The 16,786-nt window shown below is 43.5% G+C and overlaps 1 protein-coding gene across 1 annotated transcript; it reads right to left on the bottom strand.

Moving 5' to 3' along the window:
• Nucleotides 1-93: 93 nt before the first annotated feature.
• Nucleotides 94-10,312, bottom strand: gfap (glial fibrillary acidic protein). The gene is made up of 9 exons (XM_030736179.1): nucleotides 9,752-10,312; nucleotides 8,164-8,224; nucleotides 7,970-8,065; nucleotides 7,675-7,836; nucleotides 7,381-7,506; nucleotides 2,986-3,206; nucleotides 2,851-2,894; nucleotides 2,371-2,453; nucleotides 94-1,851 (listed from the first exon to the last, which is right to left on the bottom strand). Exons 1-9 carry the CDS (start codon nucleotides 10,270-10,272, stop codon nucleotides 1,810-1,812), a joined length of 1,356 nt encoding a protein of 451 aa, XP_030592039.1. The 5' UTR covers nucleotides 10,273-10,312; the 3' UTR covers nucleotides 94-1,809.
• Nucleotides 10,313-16,786: the final 6,474 nt, after the last annotated feature.

Here is a 16,786-nt window from a genome sequence, read left to right as displayed (position 1 = left end):
TGACTGTGTCAGGTTTGAATGAGAGTCAAAGAAACATGATTATGAACACATGAAAACATTGTTAGGACAGACTTTTTGCACAAAGCAAAGAGGCATCAGCAAACAAAATGTTTTATTGTTGTTAACATAACATTATAGCTTGCAGCACTGGTCTGAACTAATGTTATATTCACATCTGCAGAGGTTTCTAATGAGTAAAGGACCAAAAACATCTATTTAACATACAATCAAACAAATAAAATCAAAGCAAACAACAGATTGCTATGTGTTATTACAGGAAAAGGGAGAAGAGACTGAAGGTTGGGGGTGAAGGTTCCAGAGTGTAGAGAGTGGTAGGCATGAACACATGGTGTCCTTGGCGACAGGCACAGACACAGCCAGCTTTGGCGTAGCAGCGCTCTCGTTAGTGGCAGGTCCTGTCAGCACTGCTTCAGTCAGTGGGAGTTTCATCAAAAGTTGGGGTTTGGATTACAGTGTTTGAACTGTGATGTCCAACTATCATTTCGGCCTTTAAAAAAAAAAATTCCTCCCATTCAAAACAAAAAAAGAAAAACAACACTGCAGTGCAGTTTGTGATATTTGTCAGAGGTTATTAAAACAACTGCATGGTCCTCTCTCTGCGTCTTCCTTTGCTATCTCCCAAATAAAGGAACTGGCTGACACTTGGTCGAGGCTGGAGGGCAAAAGTCGTGTCAGTATCCACACCTGTAAACTGGGCCTGTCTGTCCCTGTTATCGCTACTTTATAAGTGGGCATGTCATGACAAATCCTGGTGTCAAAAACTTGTCCTGTTATCAGGTTGCATTCAAGAGACAGAGGATGTTACAGAAGACACAGAAGAGTGGAGGTACAGTGATGGAGGAAATTTTCAAGGCCCAACACAAATCTTGATGCTGATAATCACTTACACTTTTTATGGCGGGAATGAACACTCTAGACATCACCATAGATCCTCCATCATGTGCTGTATCTGCACATTTATTTGTATTCCCATCTGACTGTGCAGTTTTAAGTCCTCAGAGCAGCACTAACAGGCTTGTTTGGGCACTCAGTGCAATGTAGATAAAATGTGATGATATCAGAAAACCTGCCGCATAGCTCCACCCAACACCAACTATGCACGTGTGTAGGACTTTACATTCAATAAACAATACACAAGCAGACGCGGCTGCTAGAATGAACAAAGGGATGAAATATTAGAATAGAACCAGACAGAGGGTTAAAAAACAAAACAACTCAGACTCACGTGCTGTTTTGATCAAAGCTGCAGTAACATACACGTATCACTTGCCTAAATCCAGTTCAGATGTCTGCATCTGCAGCTCCTTCCTGTACTTCACTTGCCACATTTCACATACACATAACCATGCATCAACCTCCACCATGCTATGTACTAAACATAACTCTATGACTCTATGTCTTTTCTATGGTAGCTAATCAGAATCAATGCTAAAAAAAAAACACCTGTTAAAGTTAAAACAGCTTATTCATAGTTTTTACTGGAATAATCTAACAATGACTCAAGCTTATGGTGGAGCTGTACAAAAACCTAACCTAGATATTTTCAGCAGAAATATTAAGAGGGAGTCTAAGTGTAATTGGTGGTTATTTTATGGTTGCCATAAAAAAAGTTGCCAGGAGGTAATGGCGATGGCAGAGAGAAAAGATGGGGATGCAGTGAATCTGATGGGATAGCTTTTGGATCTGGAAACAAGCAAACAAACAAAAATTGTAGCAATATCCAAAAATGTGTATTCAGAATCCCCAGATAGTGAATGAGGAAAAGATTGAAGAGCTGGTCTTGGAACTTTAAGGAAGATCTTTGTGTTCAGTGGTTGATTCCTTAATGATCTAAAAAAGGAAAAAAAAAAAATCACAGTTAAAAATAACAAAATGAGCAAATCTCTGGTGGGGTTTTTAGTGTCAGTTGCACAAGGCATCAGGTGTACAGAGCCACAGTAAATCTGTGAAAACCTTCAGAAGAGTTCAACATTGCCCTCCAGAGGGAATGGGTAAGAGGTGCAATGTGCAGATTATCCTGAAGCAGTGTGAATGACTCATTCAAGCGCTAATTCACTCAGCTCACTCAATTTGACATGACTGTTTTATTACAGTAGCAGAATACAGTTGGAGTTTGGCATCCACTGGATGCTGTAGATCCACTGTAGTAGATGTCTGAAACAGCAGGCAGTGACACAAGGCAGCAGCAGCACTGACATGTCAGGGAGAATTGAGACATTTTTGCAGCTTAAAAAGACAAATACTTGAGAAGACCGAGGCATGTTACATCTTTATGATTGCAGTGTAGATCTTGAGTTGCTTTCCCAAACTAGTCTGCAGATTTCTCTCCATTTGTGTTCATCCACATACCTCCCCATCTCTGGTCTCCACAGTTCGAACCAGGATGCTTCTCTTCACATGGGCCTCTGGAGTTTTAGTGTCCAAATTAGTTTCTAAGTGAAAAACAGCAGGAGAGAGGGGAAAATGTTTAGTTCTGACCAAACCCTGCTAAATCATTATCCTCTGTTCACATCTGACTTAAAGTATACAGGATGATCACTTAAAAATTTAGTGGCTTTGAAATCTTCTCTCCACTTCCTGTTTGATTTAGCTTTCTAAAACACCTTTGATCACAGTATACATGAAAAAGTTCATGTCTGAATTTCTGGGTTTTGATAATACAAGCACAGTTCCCATATCATAAGTCCTAATGCTTTTGTTGACCTCCGCAGTGTTTTACTTAATGGCAAAATCAGATGACAAAATTCTCTTTTAAATCCACAAATATCGTCCTTTATAACTGACAGTAAAAATATTGAAGAAAACAAAAGGTTAAAAATTTAAACTGACCTCTAAACTGAATGTTGGAAAAGCTCTGAACTGGAATAGTGATCCTGGAAGAAAAGAGACAAAAAAAAAAAAATCAGTAACATATACTCTGATTTAATGCTTCCGTCAAATCTGACCAGACAAGTTGTAACGCACCTGCTCTCCTCTCCCTCCAAGAGCTTTCTGTATGTGGCAATCTCAATATCCAGAGCCAGTTTGACATTGAGGAGGTCCTGGTACTCCTGCAGGTGCCTTGCCATCTCCTCTTTCAGTGCCTGGATCTCTTCTTCCAGACGATTCACTGTATCCTGGTAGCCGGCTGTTTCCATGCCAGAGCGCTCCTCCATTTCCCGGAGCTGGCGTTCCAGAGACTCATTCTCAAATAGAACAGAAGAACAGACCACATAATAAATGCAGTGAAAGACTCAGTTATATACACCAGGTTTTAACATAGACAAGTAAGAATTTGTTTAATGGTCTTCCCAGATAAGATGTTAAATTCTACACTAGTATTACTATCTGCCTCTACTGTTGCTACTTCTACTATTACTTTTGCATTCACTTCTTCTACAGCTACTACTGCTCTTCCTGCTTTATATGAACTGCTTTTTTGTGCCATTAGTATTAGTTCTATTTTACAAAACTGAATGGCAATGGAGTTTCAAGCTACTACTGGACAGCACATGTGCCTCCATGCCTCCAAGTAAATGTGGTTAACACATTTGCTTAGGAAGTGAAAGAGCATCCGGCATAAAAGTGTGCCAAATCAAACATGCAGAGCTTCCCACTGTGGTGACCTCTTGTGACAAGGGAGCAGCTGGAAGTTGCTTGCTACTAGACAGCATATACAAATGCATAATTAACTTAACAGAACAAAAATATTTATTAGGTTAGTTTCATTTTAGGTCCAAGCCAAAGAGGAAGCAATTGAATATTCTTGACTGTGCAAACCCAAACACATGATCTCAAGTCCAAGACCAGACTGAAGGTAAGCATAAAGTCAAGCAGAGAGTGCATGATATTTCCCTTCCGTATCATCCAGAAGTTGGTGGAAAAGTGAGACAATCCCTACAATGTTCACTTCAAATTAAAAGTCAGTTCTGATAGGCTATTATATAGACATATAATACGTATACTCCTCCGTGAATCGCCACCTTATCGTGGTGGAGGGGTTTGTGTGTCCCAGTGATCCCAGGAGCTATGTTGTCTGGGGGCTTGTCCCCCTGGTAGGGTCTCCCATGGCAAACTGGTCCTGGGTGAGGGTCCAGACAAAGAGCGGTTCAGAAGACCCTTATGAGTGAAAAAACAAGGGAACAGTTTACCCTGCCCGGGATAGGGTTACCGGGGCCCCACCCTGGAGCCAGGCCTGGGGAGGGAGCTCGAGGGAGAGCGTCTGGTGGCCAGGCATTAGCCCGTGGTGCTTGGCCGGGCGCAGCCCGAAGAGGTTACATGGGCCCGACCTCCTGCAGGCCCACCACCCGCAGGAGGTGTCGTAGGGGTCGGGTGCAGTGTGTGTCGGGCGGTGGCCAAGGGCGGAGGCCCTGGCGGACCGATCCCCGGCTATCGAAACTGGCTGTTGGGACATGGAATGTCACCTCTCTGGTGGGGAAGGAGCCTGAGCTAGTGCGTGAGGTTGAGAGATACCAGCTAGACATAGTTGGGCTCACCTCAACGCATGGCCTGGGCTCTGGAACCAGTCTCCTGGAGAAGGGCTGGACTCTGTTCCAGTCTGGAGTTGCCCTCGGTGAGAGGCGGCGAGCTGGGGTGGGTATTCTTGTATCCCCCGGGCTTGCTGCCTGTACGTCGGAGTTTTCACCGGTGGACGAGAGGGTAGTTTCCCTGCGCCTTCGGGCTGGGGAACGGGTCCTGACTGTTGTTTGCGCTTATGCGCCGAATGACAGTTCAGCGTACCCACCCTTTTTGGAGTTGCTGGGTGGGGTGCTGGAGAGTGCTCCATCTGGTGACTCCATAGTCTTGCTGGGAGACTTCAACGCTCACGTGGGCAATGACAGTGAGACCTGGAGGGGCGTGATTGGGAGGAACGGCCTGCCCGATCTGAACCCGAATGGTGTTTTGTTATTGGACTTCTGTGCAAACCACAGTTTGTCCATAACAAACACCGTGTTCGAACACAAGGATGTCCATAAGTGCACATGGCACCAGGACACCCTAGGTCGCAGGTCGATGATCGATTTTGTAATCGTATCATCAGATCTGCGGCCGTATGTTCTGGACACTCGGGTGAAGAGAGGAGCTGAGCTGTCAACTGATCACCACCTGGTGGTGAGTTGGATCACAACTCCCACCTCCGGCAGAACTTCGACAGCATTCCGAGGGAGGCTGAGGACATTGAGTCCGAATGGACCATGTTCCGCACCTCCATTGTTGAGGCTGCTGCTCAGAGCTGTGGCTGCAAGGTGGTTGGTGCCTGTCGTGGTGGTAACCCCCGAACCAGATGGTGGTCACCGGAGGTGAAGGGAGCCATCAAGCTGAAGAAAGAGTCCTATCGGGCTTGGTTAGCCTGTGGGACTCCGGAGGCAGCTGACAGGTATCGACAGGCCAAGCGGAATGCAGCTCGGGTAGTGGCCAAAGCAAAAACTCGGGTGTGGGAGGAGTTCGGTGAGGCTATGGAAAAAGACTTTCGGACGGCATCGAAGCGATTCTGGCAAACCGTCAGGCGACTCAGGAGGGGAAAGCAGTGCTTCACTCACACTGTTTATAGTGCGGGGGGGGTGCTGCTGACTTCAACTGAGGCTATAGTCGGACGGTGGAAGGAATACTTCGAGGACCTTCTGAATCCCACTGACACGCCTTCTGTAGTGGAAGCAGAGTCTGGGGATGACGGGGATGACTTGACCATCACTGGGGGTGAGGTCACTGAGGTAGTTAAACAACTCCTTGGTGGCAGAGCCCCTGGGGTGGACGAGATTCGCCCTGAGTTCCTGAAGGCTCTGGATGTTGTAGGGCTGTCTTGGTTGACACGCCTCTGCAACATCGCGTGGAGATCTGGGGCAGTGCCATTGGATTGGCAGACCGGGGTGGTGGTCCCCATCTTTAAGAAGGGAGACCGGAGGGTGTGCTCCAACTTTCGGGGGATCACATTCCTCAGCCTCCCCGGTAAGGTCTATGCCAGGGTGCTGGAAAGGAGGGTGCGTCCGTTAGTCGAACCTCGGATTCAGGAGGAACAATGCGGTTTTCGTCCTGGTCGTGGAACGCTGGACCAGCTCTTTATCCTCTCAAGGATATTCGAGTGTGCGTGGGAGTTTGCCCAACCAGTCTACATGTGCTTTGTGGACTTGGAGAAGGCATTCGACCGTGTTCCTCGGGGTGTTCTTTGGGAGGTTCTGCGGGAGTATGGGGTGTCTGGCCCATTGTTGCGGGCCATTCAGTCCTTGTACAACCACAGTGAGAGCTTGGTCCGTATAGCCGGTAATAAGTCGGATTTGTTTCCTGTGGGTGTTGGACTCCGTCAGGGCTGCCCTTTGTCACCGATTCTGTTCATAATTTTTATGGACAGAATTTCTAGGCGTAGCCAGGTGGCGGAAGGCTTCTTCCTTGGTGGCCTCAGAGTCTCATCTCTGCTTTTTGCAGATGATGCGGTTCTGTTGGCTTCATCAGGGGGGGGCCTCCAGCTCGCAGTGGAACGGTTCGCAGCCGAGTGTGAAGCGGCTGGCATGAGAATCAGCACCTCTAAGTCTGAGGCCATGGTCCTCAGCCGGAAAAGGGTGGAGTGCCATCTCCGGCTCAGGAACGAGTTCTTGCCTCAAGTGGAGGAGTTTAAGTATCTCGGGGTCTTGTTCACGAGTGATGGGCGAAGGGAACGGGAGATCGACAGGCGGATCGGGGCTGCTTCTGCAGTGATGCGGACGCTGCACCGGTCCGTCGTGGTGAAGAGGGAGCTTAGCGTAAAAGCGAAGCTCTCGATTTACCGGTCGATCTACGTTCCTACCCTCACCTATGGTCACGAGCTTTGGGTAGTGACCGATAGAATGAGATCGCGAATACAAGCGGCAGAAATGAGTTTCCTTCGAAGGGTGGCTGGCCTCTCCCTTAGAGATAAGGTGAGGAGTGCGGCCATCCGGGAGGGGCTCAGAGTAGAGCCGCTGCTCCTCCACATCGAAAGGAGCCAGTTGAGGTGGCTCGGGCATCTGATTAGGATGCCTCCTGGCCGCCTCCTGGGTGAGGTGTTCCGGGCATGTCCCACCGGGAAGAGGCCCCGTGGTAGACCCAGGACACGCTGGAGAGATTATGTATCTCGGCTGGCCTGGGAACGCCTTGGGGTCCCTCCGGATGAGCTGGAGGAGGTGGCTGGGGAGAGGGAAGCTTGGGCTTCTCTGCTTAGGCTTCTGCCCCCGCGACCCGGCCCCGGATAAGCGGAAGAAAATGGATGGATGGATGGATGGATAATACGTATAGTTTAATTTGTGAATTCAAAATTTGTGCATAAAAATAAAACCAAATATGTAGCTGACAAAGAAAGAGACACTACAGCTGGTTGCTGATCAGCAGCTCATTTTCACATGTGCGTTTTATGTGATCTGGTGTACTTACTGTACCACGAAGAGCCTCCAGGTCACAGGTCACCACTTGGATCTGACGGCGATATTCATTGGCCTCCTGCTTGGCCTGGCGCAAGGCCTCTGCATTTCTATTGGCTGCATCTGTCAGGTCAGCAAACTGTGTACAAAGACAAACAGTGAAACAGCTCATTACCTTATGAGTTTTTAAACTTCATACATTTTTTTTTAAATTTTCACAGCAAATACCAACAAAATGGTCACACACTTTCACAATTTACTTATATACAGTATGCGTTTTATAAAAGATATAGCTAATTCTTCTGACCTTGGATCGGTACCATTCCTCAGTCTCCTGCATATTTGAACTGGCCATGTTTTCATACTGGACCCTGATGTCTCTCAGAGCAGCAGTCAGATCTGGTTTAGACACATCTAGATCAACGTGGACCTGCTGGGCCAGGGTCTGCTCCTGTAACTCACGCAGTTCCTGCAAGAAAGAAGTCAAAATTATTTGTGGTTTAAAAACCGAGAGCTAAAACTATGCTAATTAGCAGTAACTAATGGTGCCTTAATATTAATATATCTTCTTTCACTTCCATGCTTTCAATTGTTATTCTTACCTCCTCATGAATTTTCTTCAAGAAATGTATCTCATCCTGCAGGGCATCGATCTTCCTCTCTAGCTGGACACGATTTAAAGATGCCTCATCCACATCCTATGCAAAAAATGAGGTACACAGAGGGATGAGGTTGGACAGTCAGTCATACTGACTATCTAAATTATTTAGTTAATAATTTCAGGAAACAGGATTACCTGTCTGAAGGCATTTAGATTATTTTCTGCATCCTGTCGCAGGCCAATCTCATCTTGCAGTCTAAGTCACACAAAGGAGAAAAAGCACCACATTCAAAAAAAAAAAAAAAAATCCCTTAAATTTTTATTTTTCTGTAGTTTAATACAACATGTAACAACAGCTCCTGCCAGTTTTGCCCTGCAAAGTACTTTTGCTCTATTAAGGCAAAAAGTTGAACCTTTTTCCTGATTAAAACAAATATCATACCATCATCATCTCCAAGGATTAAAAACATATTTTGAAGTACATCAATTAGATTTTTAACACGAACTTCTGTGCTGCTCCCCATGTTGCTGGGGATGTGTGGGGCTCAGCTGAAAGGGCAACTTACGCATCATTACACATTCACTCCAATCTAATAGCCTTGGCCTTTCCCACGGGATGAAGCACACACACAGAGACATAAAAAGGAGCCACGTACTCACAGCCTCGTGCACAGATAGGCACCACCCTACAATCCATCTGCCATGCACACAGAGACATGGAACCCTAAGCATCTGTAACGCTTCATGAAGAGTTTTGCTGAATAGAGGGCTTTAAGAAGAACAGCATGAATCATAGAAGTGACCTCTGACCACAACCATTACTATTCATGCTGCATTCTTTTGGAGGACCAGCAGCTGTGTGGTAATCGGAGGATATAGTCTGAGGTAGACTTTTTGAACCTTTAGAGGCTTCTAATGGTCACTTATTCTCAAGACAAAATTAAATTATAGATTCATGTCACATACGCATCTAAAAATAATATAATAAAAAAAAGCTGGATATTTGACAGCAGTGAATCAGTATTTTGGAGTAACAAGGGGACAAGTGAACATCTGCCTGGCTGGCTGTTCCCTTTGTGGAGGGCTACCATTGTGTTTCCCTCATTCCTCCGGACTCACTCAATGGGGACAAGGGGTTCAGCGAGGATCAAGTTTGTAAAGAGGGATCCCGGAGTAAAGCTGGGGCAGAGCACAGTGGGCTGCATTCCAGTGAGTCAGAAATTTGCATATAAATGCACTGGTAATTAAAAAAGAAAACTAAGGAAAACTTTCCATTGGAAAGAGTTTGTCTTAATTTGTGCCAAAATACATAAAATCTCTTCCAATTGAATGTGTTTTCCAATCAAAGCCAAGCTGACCAAAAGCAGTTTGTCTAGATAACACATTTTGTGAGCATCCTTTCACAGTCCAGATATTTTCCAGGGTGTATTTTGGGTTCTGCTGTGCTTTAACCAACAACATTCAAAAGTTTAACACAAACAAGAGTCCAAAACATCTTGCACCCTAATTGAAAGATGAAACTGAAACTCAATCCATAATACTAATGAATATAAATAAGGAGGGCAAGCACAAGGAAGTTTATTTCTCTTCTTTAACTCCTTATTCTTTTTAAAAATTTCACATATATGTATCTTAGTTCATTTAAATTTGTCACTATGACAATCTTTTAGTTTGTAACCCTAAAAAGGTGACAAAAGGTTTCAATACTGCAAAGGGATGCTACTACTGTGGGATTGTGCATCACACTTACATGATCCTCCAGTCCTGTCCTGCTTCCTCTTACCTCTGCTTAAGTGTGGTCAGATCTGCAGCCAGGTTGTCCCTCTCGATTTCCAGTCGAGCCTTGCCAGTGGTGAGACCGTCCACTTGTCGTCGTAGTTCCCTAAGCTCCTCCTGGTAGATGTCTCCCAGTCGACTTGGCTCTTTCCCCTTCAGCTGGTTCAGCTCTGCCACCAGCACCTTATTCTGCTGCTCCAGTAGGCGCACCTTCTCTATGTAACTGGCAAAGCGATCATTCAGGCCCATCATCTCCATCTTCTCATTAGTTCGTGTTTCCTTGTACTGGGCCTTCAACAGAGAGTCAGCTGAGAAGTCCAGCCGGTCCACAGGGCTCCCCAGCAGCAGGGCTGTATTGCTTGAACCCAGGGAGATCCGCGATATGGGGCTGGATTGGGTGAGATTACGAGGGGTGCCATGCCAGGAGAGGCGGCTGGAAGAAAGGCCACCGATTCTGACTCCAGAGCTGCTTGAGCCCTGGGGCCCAAAACGCTTCCTGTATGAGGACTGGACTCTCTGACTCTCCATGTTGGGGAATGGAGCTTGTTCTGGGCACACACAGGGTTTTTATACAGCAGGCAAACCCCCCAAAGTCCAAAGCAGAGAGACCACAGGGTGGGGCAGAGAGAAGGGAGGGTGACAGGCAGTGAATGGGACAAAAAGGGAGAGCGAAGGGGTGGTTTACATGACACTCAAAAAGCTGTGCGCCAGGGATTGTCTGTGCTCGTCCACTCAACTACAAATGTCTCCTGGCTTTCTCCCTCTCCCCCTTCACCTCCCTTTTCCCCAGCTTCTGACTCACTCTCTCTCACTCTTACTTTCACCCCTTTTTGTCTTTCTCTCTTTCTTTCTGTTCAAACTGAATGAAAAGGAATTTGTGTGACAGGGTCTGGCCACCAATTCAGGCTGACCACACATACACTCTCACAAAAACAGAAACACAGTTTGATCAAACAAAAGGGTGTTGGGGAGAGATCTTCACTCTCTAATCAGAAAACAACTGCAGACTGACAGACTTGTGAAGCAGGTACAGATACAAAGAAAGATTAGTATATTAGAAACATTGGTGAGTGTATCAGACTTGTCTATAACAAAAGCCTGTGAAGTCATCTGAGACTCGGGTCAGCTGTGCAAGGAGAATCTAAGCGCTGTTGTCTCTCCTCTTTGAATCACAGTCTGGGGCCACAGTTACATAACAAGGGCATAACTGCCTATGATTATTCATTAAACACGTCCTTACCCTAATACGGGAATATTTATCATAAAATGTGCTTCATCAATCATTAAAATCACAATGAGATTTGGTTAAAAAGTTCACATTAAACAGGTTATACAAAATAACTTTTTAGGAAATCATAACACATCACATAATCATCTATAATGACAACTCATCTTAAAGTATTTAAAAGAGTTTTGGAGCCTTTAATAAACAAGTTGGTAACAGGAAAACAAGGGAGAGAGAGAGATGCACAGTTGGTTTCTGTCCCTGATGATAATGTTCATGGTTAGGACAAATGAAACTTAAACCTAAATCCACTCCACGAATACTTTTTTTTAATGTGATTTTCAACATAAATCTTTTTTTTTTTTTTCAGATTTAAAGGCTTTATGTTTTTGTGTCAGCCATTTTACATATGTCAAAAAATTAAAATACATTATGTAAAATAAAAAGTAGCAGCAAAATGTTTTTCATAAAACTGTAACTTCAGCATCATGGTAATTAAAAATTCAGTTATATCATCAACAACACATTTGTTTGAGCTGCATACTGCAAGAATACACGCACACTTTCAACATGAGCAGAGATAGAAAGAGAGAAACTTGCCAGTGTAAGACTCAGAGGTGTTCACTTTGTCTGGGTTATTAGATGTCTCGCTGGTTCCAAAGACAGATGGATGGCAGAGTAGCACGGGATCGGGTTCTGAGATGTGGGGAGCGAGGGAGGGAGTTGGGGAGTAAAGCCTTTTAATCTGACCTCTGTGAGGACTGAGTCTGCATTACAAAACCATTTTCATCCATTACCTTGACAACCACTGAGCTGGCTACCTCAGACATCTCAGCTGATCTTTCTGAAGAGGATGTGACTTATAGACCAAGTCACAATTTCTTTCTGCAAAGTTACATCCCTTAAATCAAGAACAGTCTTTTGGCATGACAGTTATGTTATTAAAAACATATTTTTATGGAGCTAAAAAAAAAAAGACAGAAGGATTAACAGTTTGTGAAAAATATTGCAGGAAAAAAAATCTACAAATAATATTGGTTTTATGTATCTAACAAGAAACAATAACAGTAAGTCACTTTAACAAGTTAAACAATTTTAATGGTTACTGTGAAGCAAGCAAGTTGGCAGTTTTGGATTCCTGATTTGATCTCTTCATGATTCTAATACTGAGTTTGATTTCTTGCGTTATTGCTGAGTCTCTACTTCCTGTTTTATACTTCATGGGTTTTCTAGTAATAATTTTCTTTTTTGCAATCACGTGTTTTGGTTCCTCTTTTCATTGTTTTTCTAGTATGTAAAGTTTTAGTTTTATCTTAGTTTTGAGTTCTGGTCTGGTTCCTGTATATAGTCTTGGATGCCTGTTTTGATAGTTTTTATTATTATTATTATTATTATTATTATTGGTCTTTGTTTTTTAGCTTTGGTTTCTATTTCTTGTGTGGTTAGTTCCCTCAGTAATTCCCTGGCTGTTCTTTCCTCTGTCTTGTCTTTCTGTGTTCGTGCCTTTGTCCTATAGTGTTTCCTTGTCTCTGCCCTCATGTTTAGTATAAGTCTTCTTGTATCTTATGGGTCATGTCCTGTTTTACTTTGATGGATGGTTTATCTAATGTCTGGCTTTGGGTTTTGCCTCCAGTCTGTCGCCCCTGATTGTCTTCACCGGTGTCTCATTCCCCCAGCTGTATCAGTCAGCCTTCTGGGTGTATCTGTACTCCAGTCCTGCCTCTGTCCTTTGTCATGGAGTCAGATGTGTAACTCTTAGTGTCTACTGTCCTGCTTTTGTGTTGTTATGTTTCCTGGTACCTCCTAGTTCTTTGAATTTTGGTTTTGTTTGGACTTTTGGTATCACATTTGGAACTTTGATCAGCCTCAATATAGGCTCGCCTTTCATTTAGTATTCTTCCTGAAATGTTCTCCATTTTGGCTCTGCACATCCACCCTACTGTGGCCATGTGGTAAAAATGTACCAATATTTAGTGAAATTCCAGCAGAAATATAAATTCTGTTTTTGTTTGGAGTTGAAAAGATCAAATTGGCAGTAGCATGGTCATTTAACTGCTGAAGGTAATAAAACCACAACAGCAGTGGTTCATAAAGGACTTCTTTGTTACTGGGCCATAAAATCACAGGGACTGTAGACCAGTCATAGGGCCTTTATTCAGTGGGAGGCAGTGAATAAAAGCCCTATGACTTTACTATTTGGCCTCTGAGTGTTGTTACTAGTAAAGAAGAACAACAACATGGTGTCTTGAATCCCAATTGGTCTCTGTTAATAGAGGTTAAACAAGATGGCACACTGTAAGTCTGGCAGAGATTTGTTGACTAAAAAGGCTCCATCTCTAAGGATTAATAGCATGCTTGCATCATTAAGGTGACAGTAATTGTTTCGCCTCTCTGGATTTTTTAGACAATCACTACCGTTGCCCCAGATCTGGTCACTGAGGTAATACGTCCTGATGATTAAACATCCCCACAGAAAGAGTGTAAAAGTGGTGCTGCAGACCTCTCCCTCTCTTCCCTCCCTGCAACTAGAGTCACTGAAGGGCCAATTCAGACAGCTGATTCATAGGTCCAACATAAGAAGACCATCTCATCTCCAGGAATTACAAGGAAAAGGGGTGTGGGGCAGAATCTTAATGCTGAACTGATCGAAGGCCAAGGTAACACGGCTGCCAGCAAAATTTGACTGCTCTGGCATTTTACGTCCAGAATCCCCAGTGTGAACTCAGCTACCATTCCTCAACCTTGCTGATGTCTGAATGTACATGGCCACATACCAAACTGAATCCTGACCAACGAGCTGGAAATACGACTGTTTCAGCCCCAGCTTCATCACTATATCAAGGACAGACAGGGTGTTAATTAAGGAATGGGTCTTAATCAAAACTCGGGGCTTTGGGTTTAAAAAAAAAAGTATTAGACCCATAAAATTATTTGCTGCATTAAATTAAGCAAGATGAATTTAACCCATCTGTGTTAGTCCTTATTAGTGAGAGTGAGACATGCCTCCAACCAGTCCTGTGCAGGTGGGAACAGATTGTACTTGTTAGGTCAGGGAATTACTTTCTGTAATTCCCATTGTTGAGCCAGCATGTCTAGAACACTGATATTGTTAGGAATTAAAAAAAAAAAAATTAAAACAGATTTATTTCATTTAAGCCTAAAGCTAAGCTTATTTCCTGTCTATAACTATTCCTCTTTGTGTAGTGTAGTTTTTCTTTTACTCCTTGTCTTTCTTGTGATAAATAATTGCACATGAGCTAAATTTATGAACCTACCAGATCTTTTCATTTACCTTGTCTGCAGTCCTCTTCGCTGATAAATTGAGGCTCAATTGTTCCAAACACTTGTAGGGTGAAAATTACTCTACAAGTGTTACTCACTATTATACATTTACATGTGTAGATTTCTACAAGCAATTCCAAAATATTTAATTTTATGCCATATTATACAAAACTGTTATATAAACATCCTGTTATAAATTCAATAATAAAAGCATATAGAAGTCTTAAACAAAGTTCCAATTTGGCCTACTAGGCCCAGAAAGTGTTACAGTCACATATTGTACAGAGACATTGAGTTCCTTTCATTTATTTAATTGATTTGATTCCATTTAAGGAGTGTGTGGAGTCTGTCTGCCTGTCTGACTCTCCTGTTAGTACTGATTAGAAAAATAAATGAAAGCACTTGTTCTTGTGTACGTATGTATCCCAGTAAGCAAAGGATCTGAGCCCTCTGCTGGTACTAACTCACTGACTGGACTGCCATCAGGTGCATTTCTGAGACTTGACAGTTAAAAACAACACAGCTGAATGCTTGGGTTCCACTGAAGCTCCAATGCCTTATGGCAAAAGGGTTTTAATGAAAATCAGGGGGGCTTAACTGGGACAGACGGAACAGCAATATGACTCAGCACCACTAGGTCCAAACAGAGCATAGCCACAAAGAGGGACAGCAGAGAGCTGATTTAGAGCCCAAGCTCCAGTCTGCCTGTCAGCACGAATGCAGGGGGCCCAAATGCACACAGACAGATCTGCATACCCTACTGCCCAAACACATCACATAATCAGGACAATACTCATATATCAGCCCAAGTGGTTTTTGATTATACACAGGTCAGAAAACCTTTCAGTCTCACTGACCAGTCAGAATAAATTCTCATCAAGCACAATAAAGGGACTATGTTGGATATTTTGCAGGCTCAATGTTAACATCAGCTCACAGTAATAATGCTAATCTTCTGGTGTTTAGAGGGCCCGCTCACCAACATTTTGCTGTATGACTGGTTTATTTATTTTTTTGGCCACAGCGGCTTTATTAACAGTTGAGAGTGACAGGAAATTGGGAGGAGATATATGGGGGAAGATACGCGGGAAATGGCAACAGGCTGGGACTGGAACCTGCGCCACCCGCACCGCTACGTGGCATATGTATATGGTCGCCTGCTCAACCTCTGAGCCACCCTGGCACCCTGTATAGCTGGTTTATAAACTATATGGCTGACAAAGATGTCATAACAAGGTATTAAAAATAGTTTGGACAGTTTTGATAGGATAAGAGTGCAACAGGAAATATTAGGGATCACCAAAGTTTTTTACAACTTTTACAATCAGATTGAGGAAGTGGGTTGAAATCAGAAGGATTCACAAATGTGAGGACCATGAATGTCTGCACGAAATTAAAAAAAAAAATCATAAGTTAAACTGCAGGAATGTCTTAAAAACATAAAGACCTGGATGACCTCTAATTTCCTGGTCTACATTCAGATTAAACTGAAGTTATTGTACACGGCCCCACAAGTCTAACCAGATATTTACTCTGGATGGCATTACCTTGGCCTCCAGTAACACTGTGAGGAATCGTGGAGTATTTTTGACCAGATATGTCCTTTAATGCACATATTAAACAAATATGTGGGACTTCTTTTTTGCATTTGCACAATATTTCTAAACTTAGAAACATCCTTTCTCAGAGTGATGCTGAAAAGCTAATTCATGCATTTATTACTTCTAGGCTGGACTATTGTAATTCATTATTATCAGGCTGTCCTAAAAGCTCCCTGAAAAGCCTTCAGCTGATCCAAAATGCTGCAGCTAGAGTACTGACAGGGACTAGAAAGAGAGAGCAGATTTCTCCCGTATTGGCTTCTTTTCATTGGCTCCCTGTTAAATCTAGAACAGAATTTAAAATCCTTCTCCTCACATACAAGGCCTTGAATAATCAAACCCCACCTTATCTTAAAGACCTTATAGTACCATATCACCCCAATAGAGCACTTCACTCTCAAATTGCTGGCTTACTTGTGGTTTCTAGGATACTTAAGAGTAGAATGGGAGGCAGAGACTTCGACTTTCAGGTCCCCTCTCAGCTTGGATTCAGGAGACAGACACCCTCTCTATTTTTGAGATTAGGCTTAAAACTTTCCTTTGATAAAGCTTATAGTTAGGGCTGTATCAGGTGACCCTGAACCATCCCTTAGTTATGCTGCAATAAGGGCTAGACTTTTGGGGGGTTCCCATGATGCACTGAGTGTTTCTTTTCATTATACTCTTTTTACTGTTTATACCTCACTCTGCATTTAATCATTAGTTATTATTAATCTCTGGCTCTCTTCCACATCATGTCTTTGTCCTGTCTCTCTCCCCTCAGCCCCAGCTGGTCGATGACTGCCCCTCCCTGAGCCTGGTTCTGCTGGAGGTTTCTTCCTGTTAAAAAGGTGTTTTTCCCTTCCCACTGTCACCAAGTGCTGCTCATAGGGGGTCATTTTAACAGTTAGGTTTTCACTGTAATTATTGTAGGGTCTTTACCTTACAATATAAT

This window comes from Archocentrus centrarchus, chromosome 8, assembly GCF_007364275.1.
Source record: "Archocentrus centrarchus isolate MPI-CPG fArcCen1 chromosome 8, fArcCen1, whole genome shotgun sequence".
Taxonomy (NCBI): domain Eukaryota; kingdom Metazoa; phylum Chordata; class Actinopteri; order Cichliformes; family Cichlidae; genus Archocentrus; species Archocentrus centrarchus.
The sequence above is the reverse complement of the archived record's forward strand: the minus strand, read 5'-3'. Positions and strand labels throughout refer to the sequence as shown.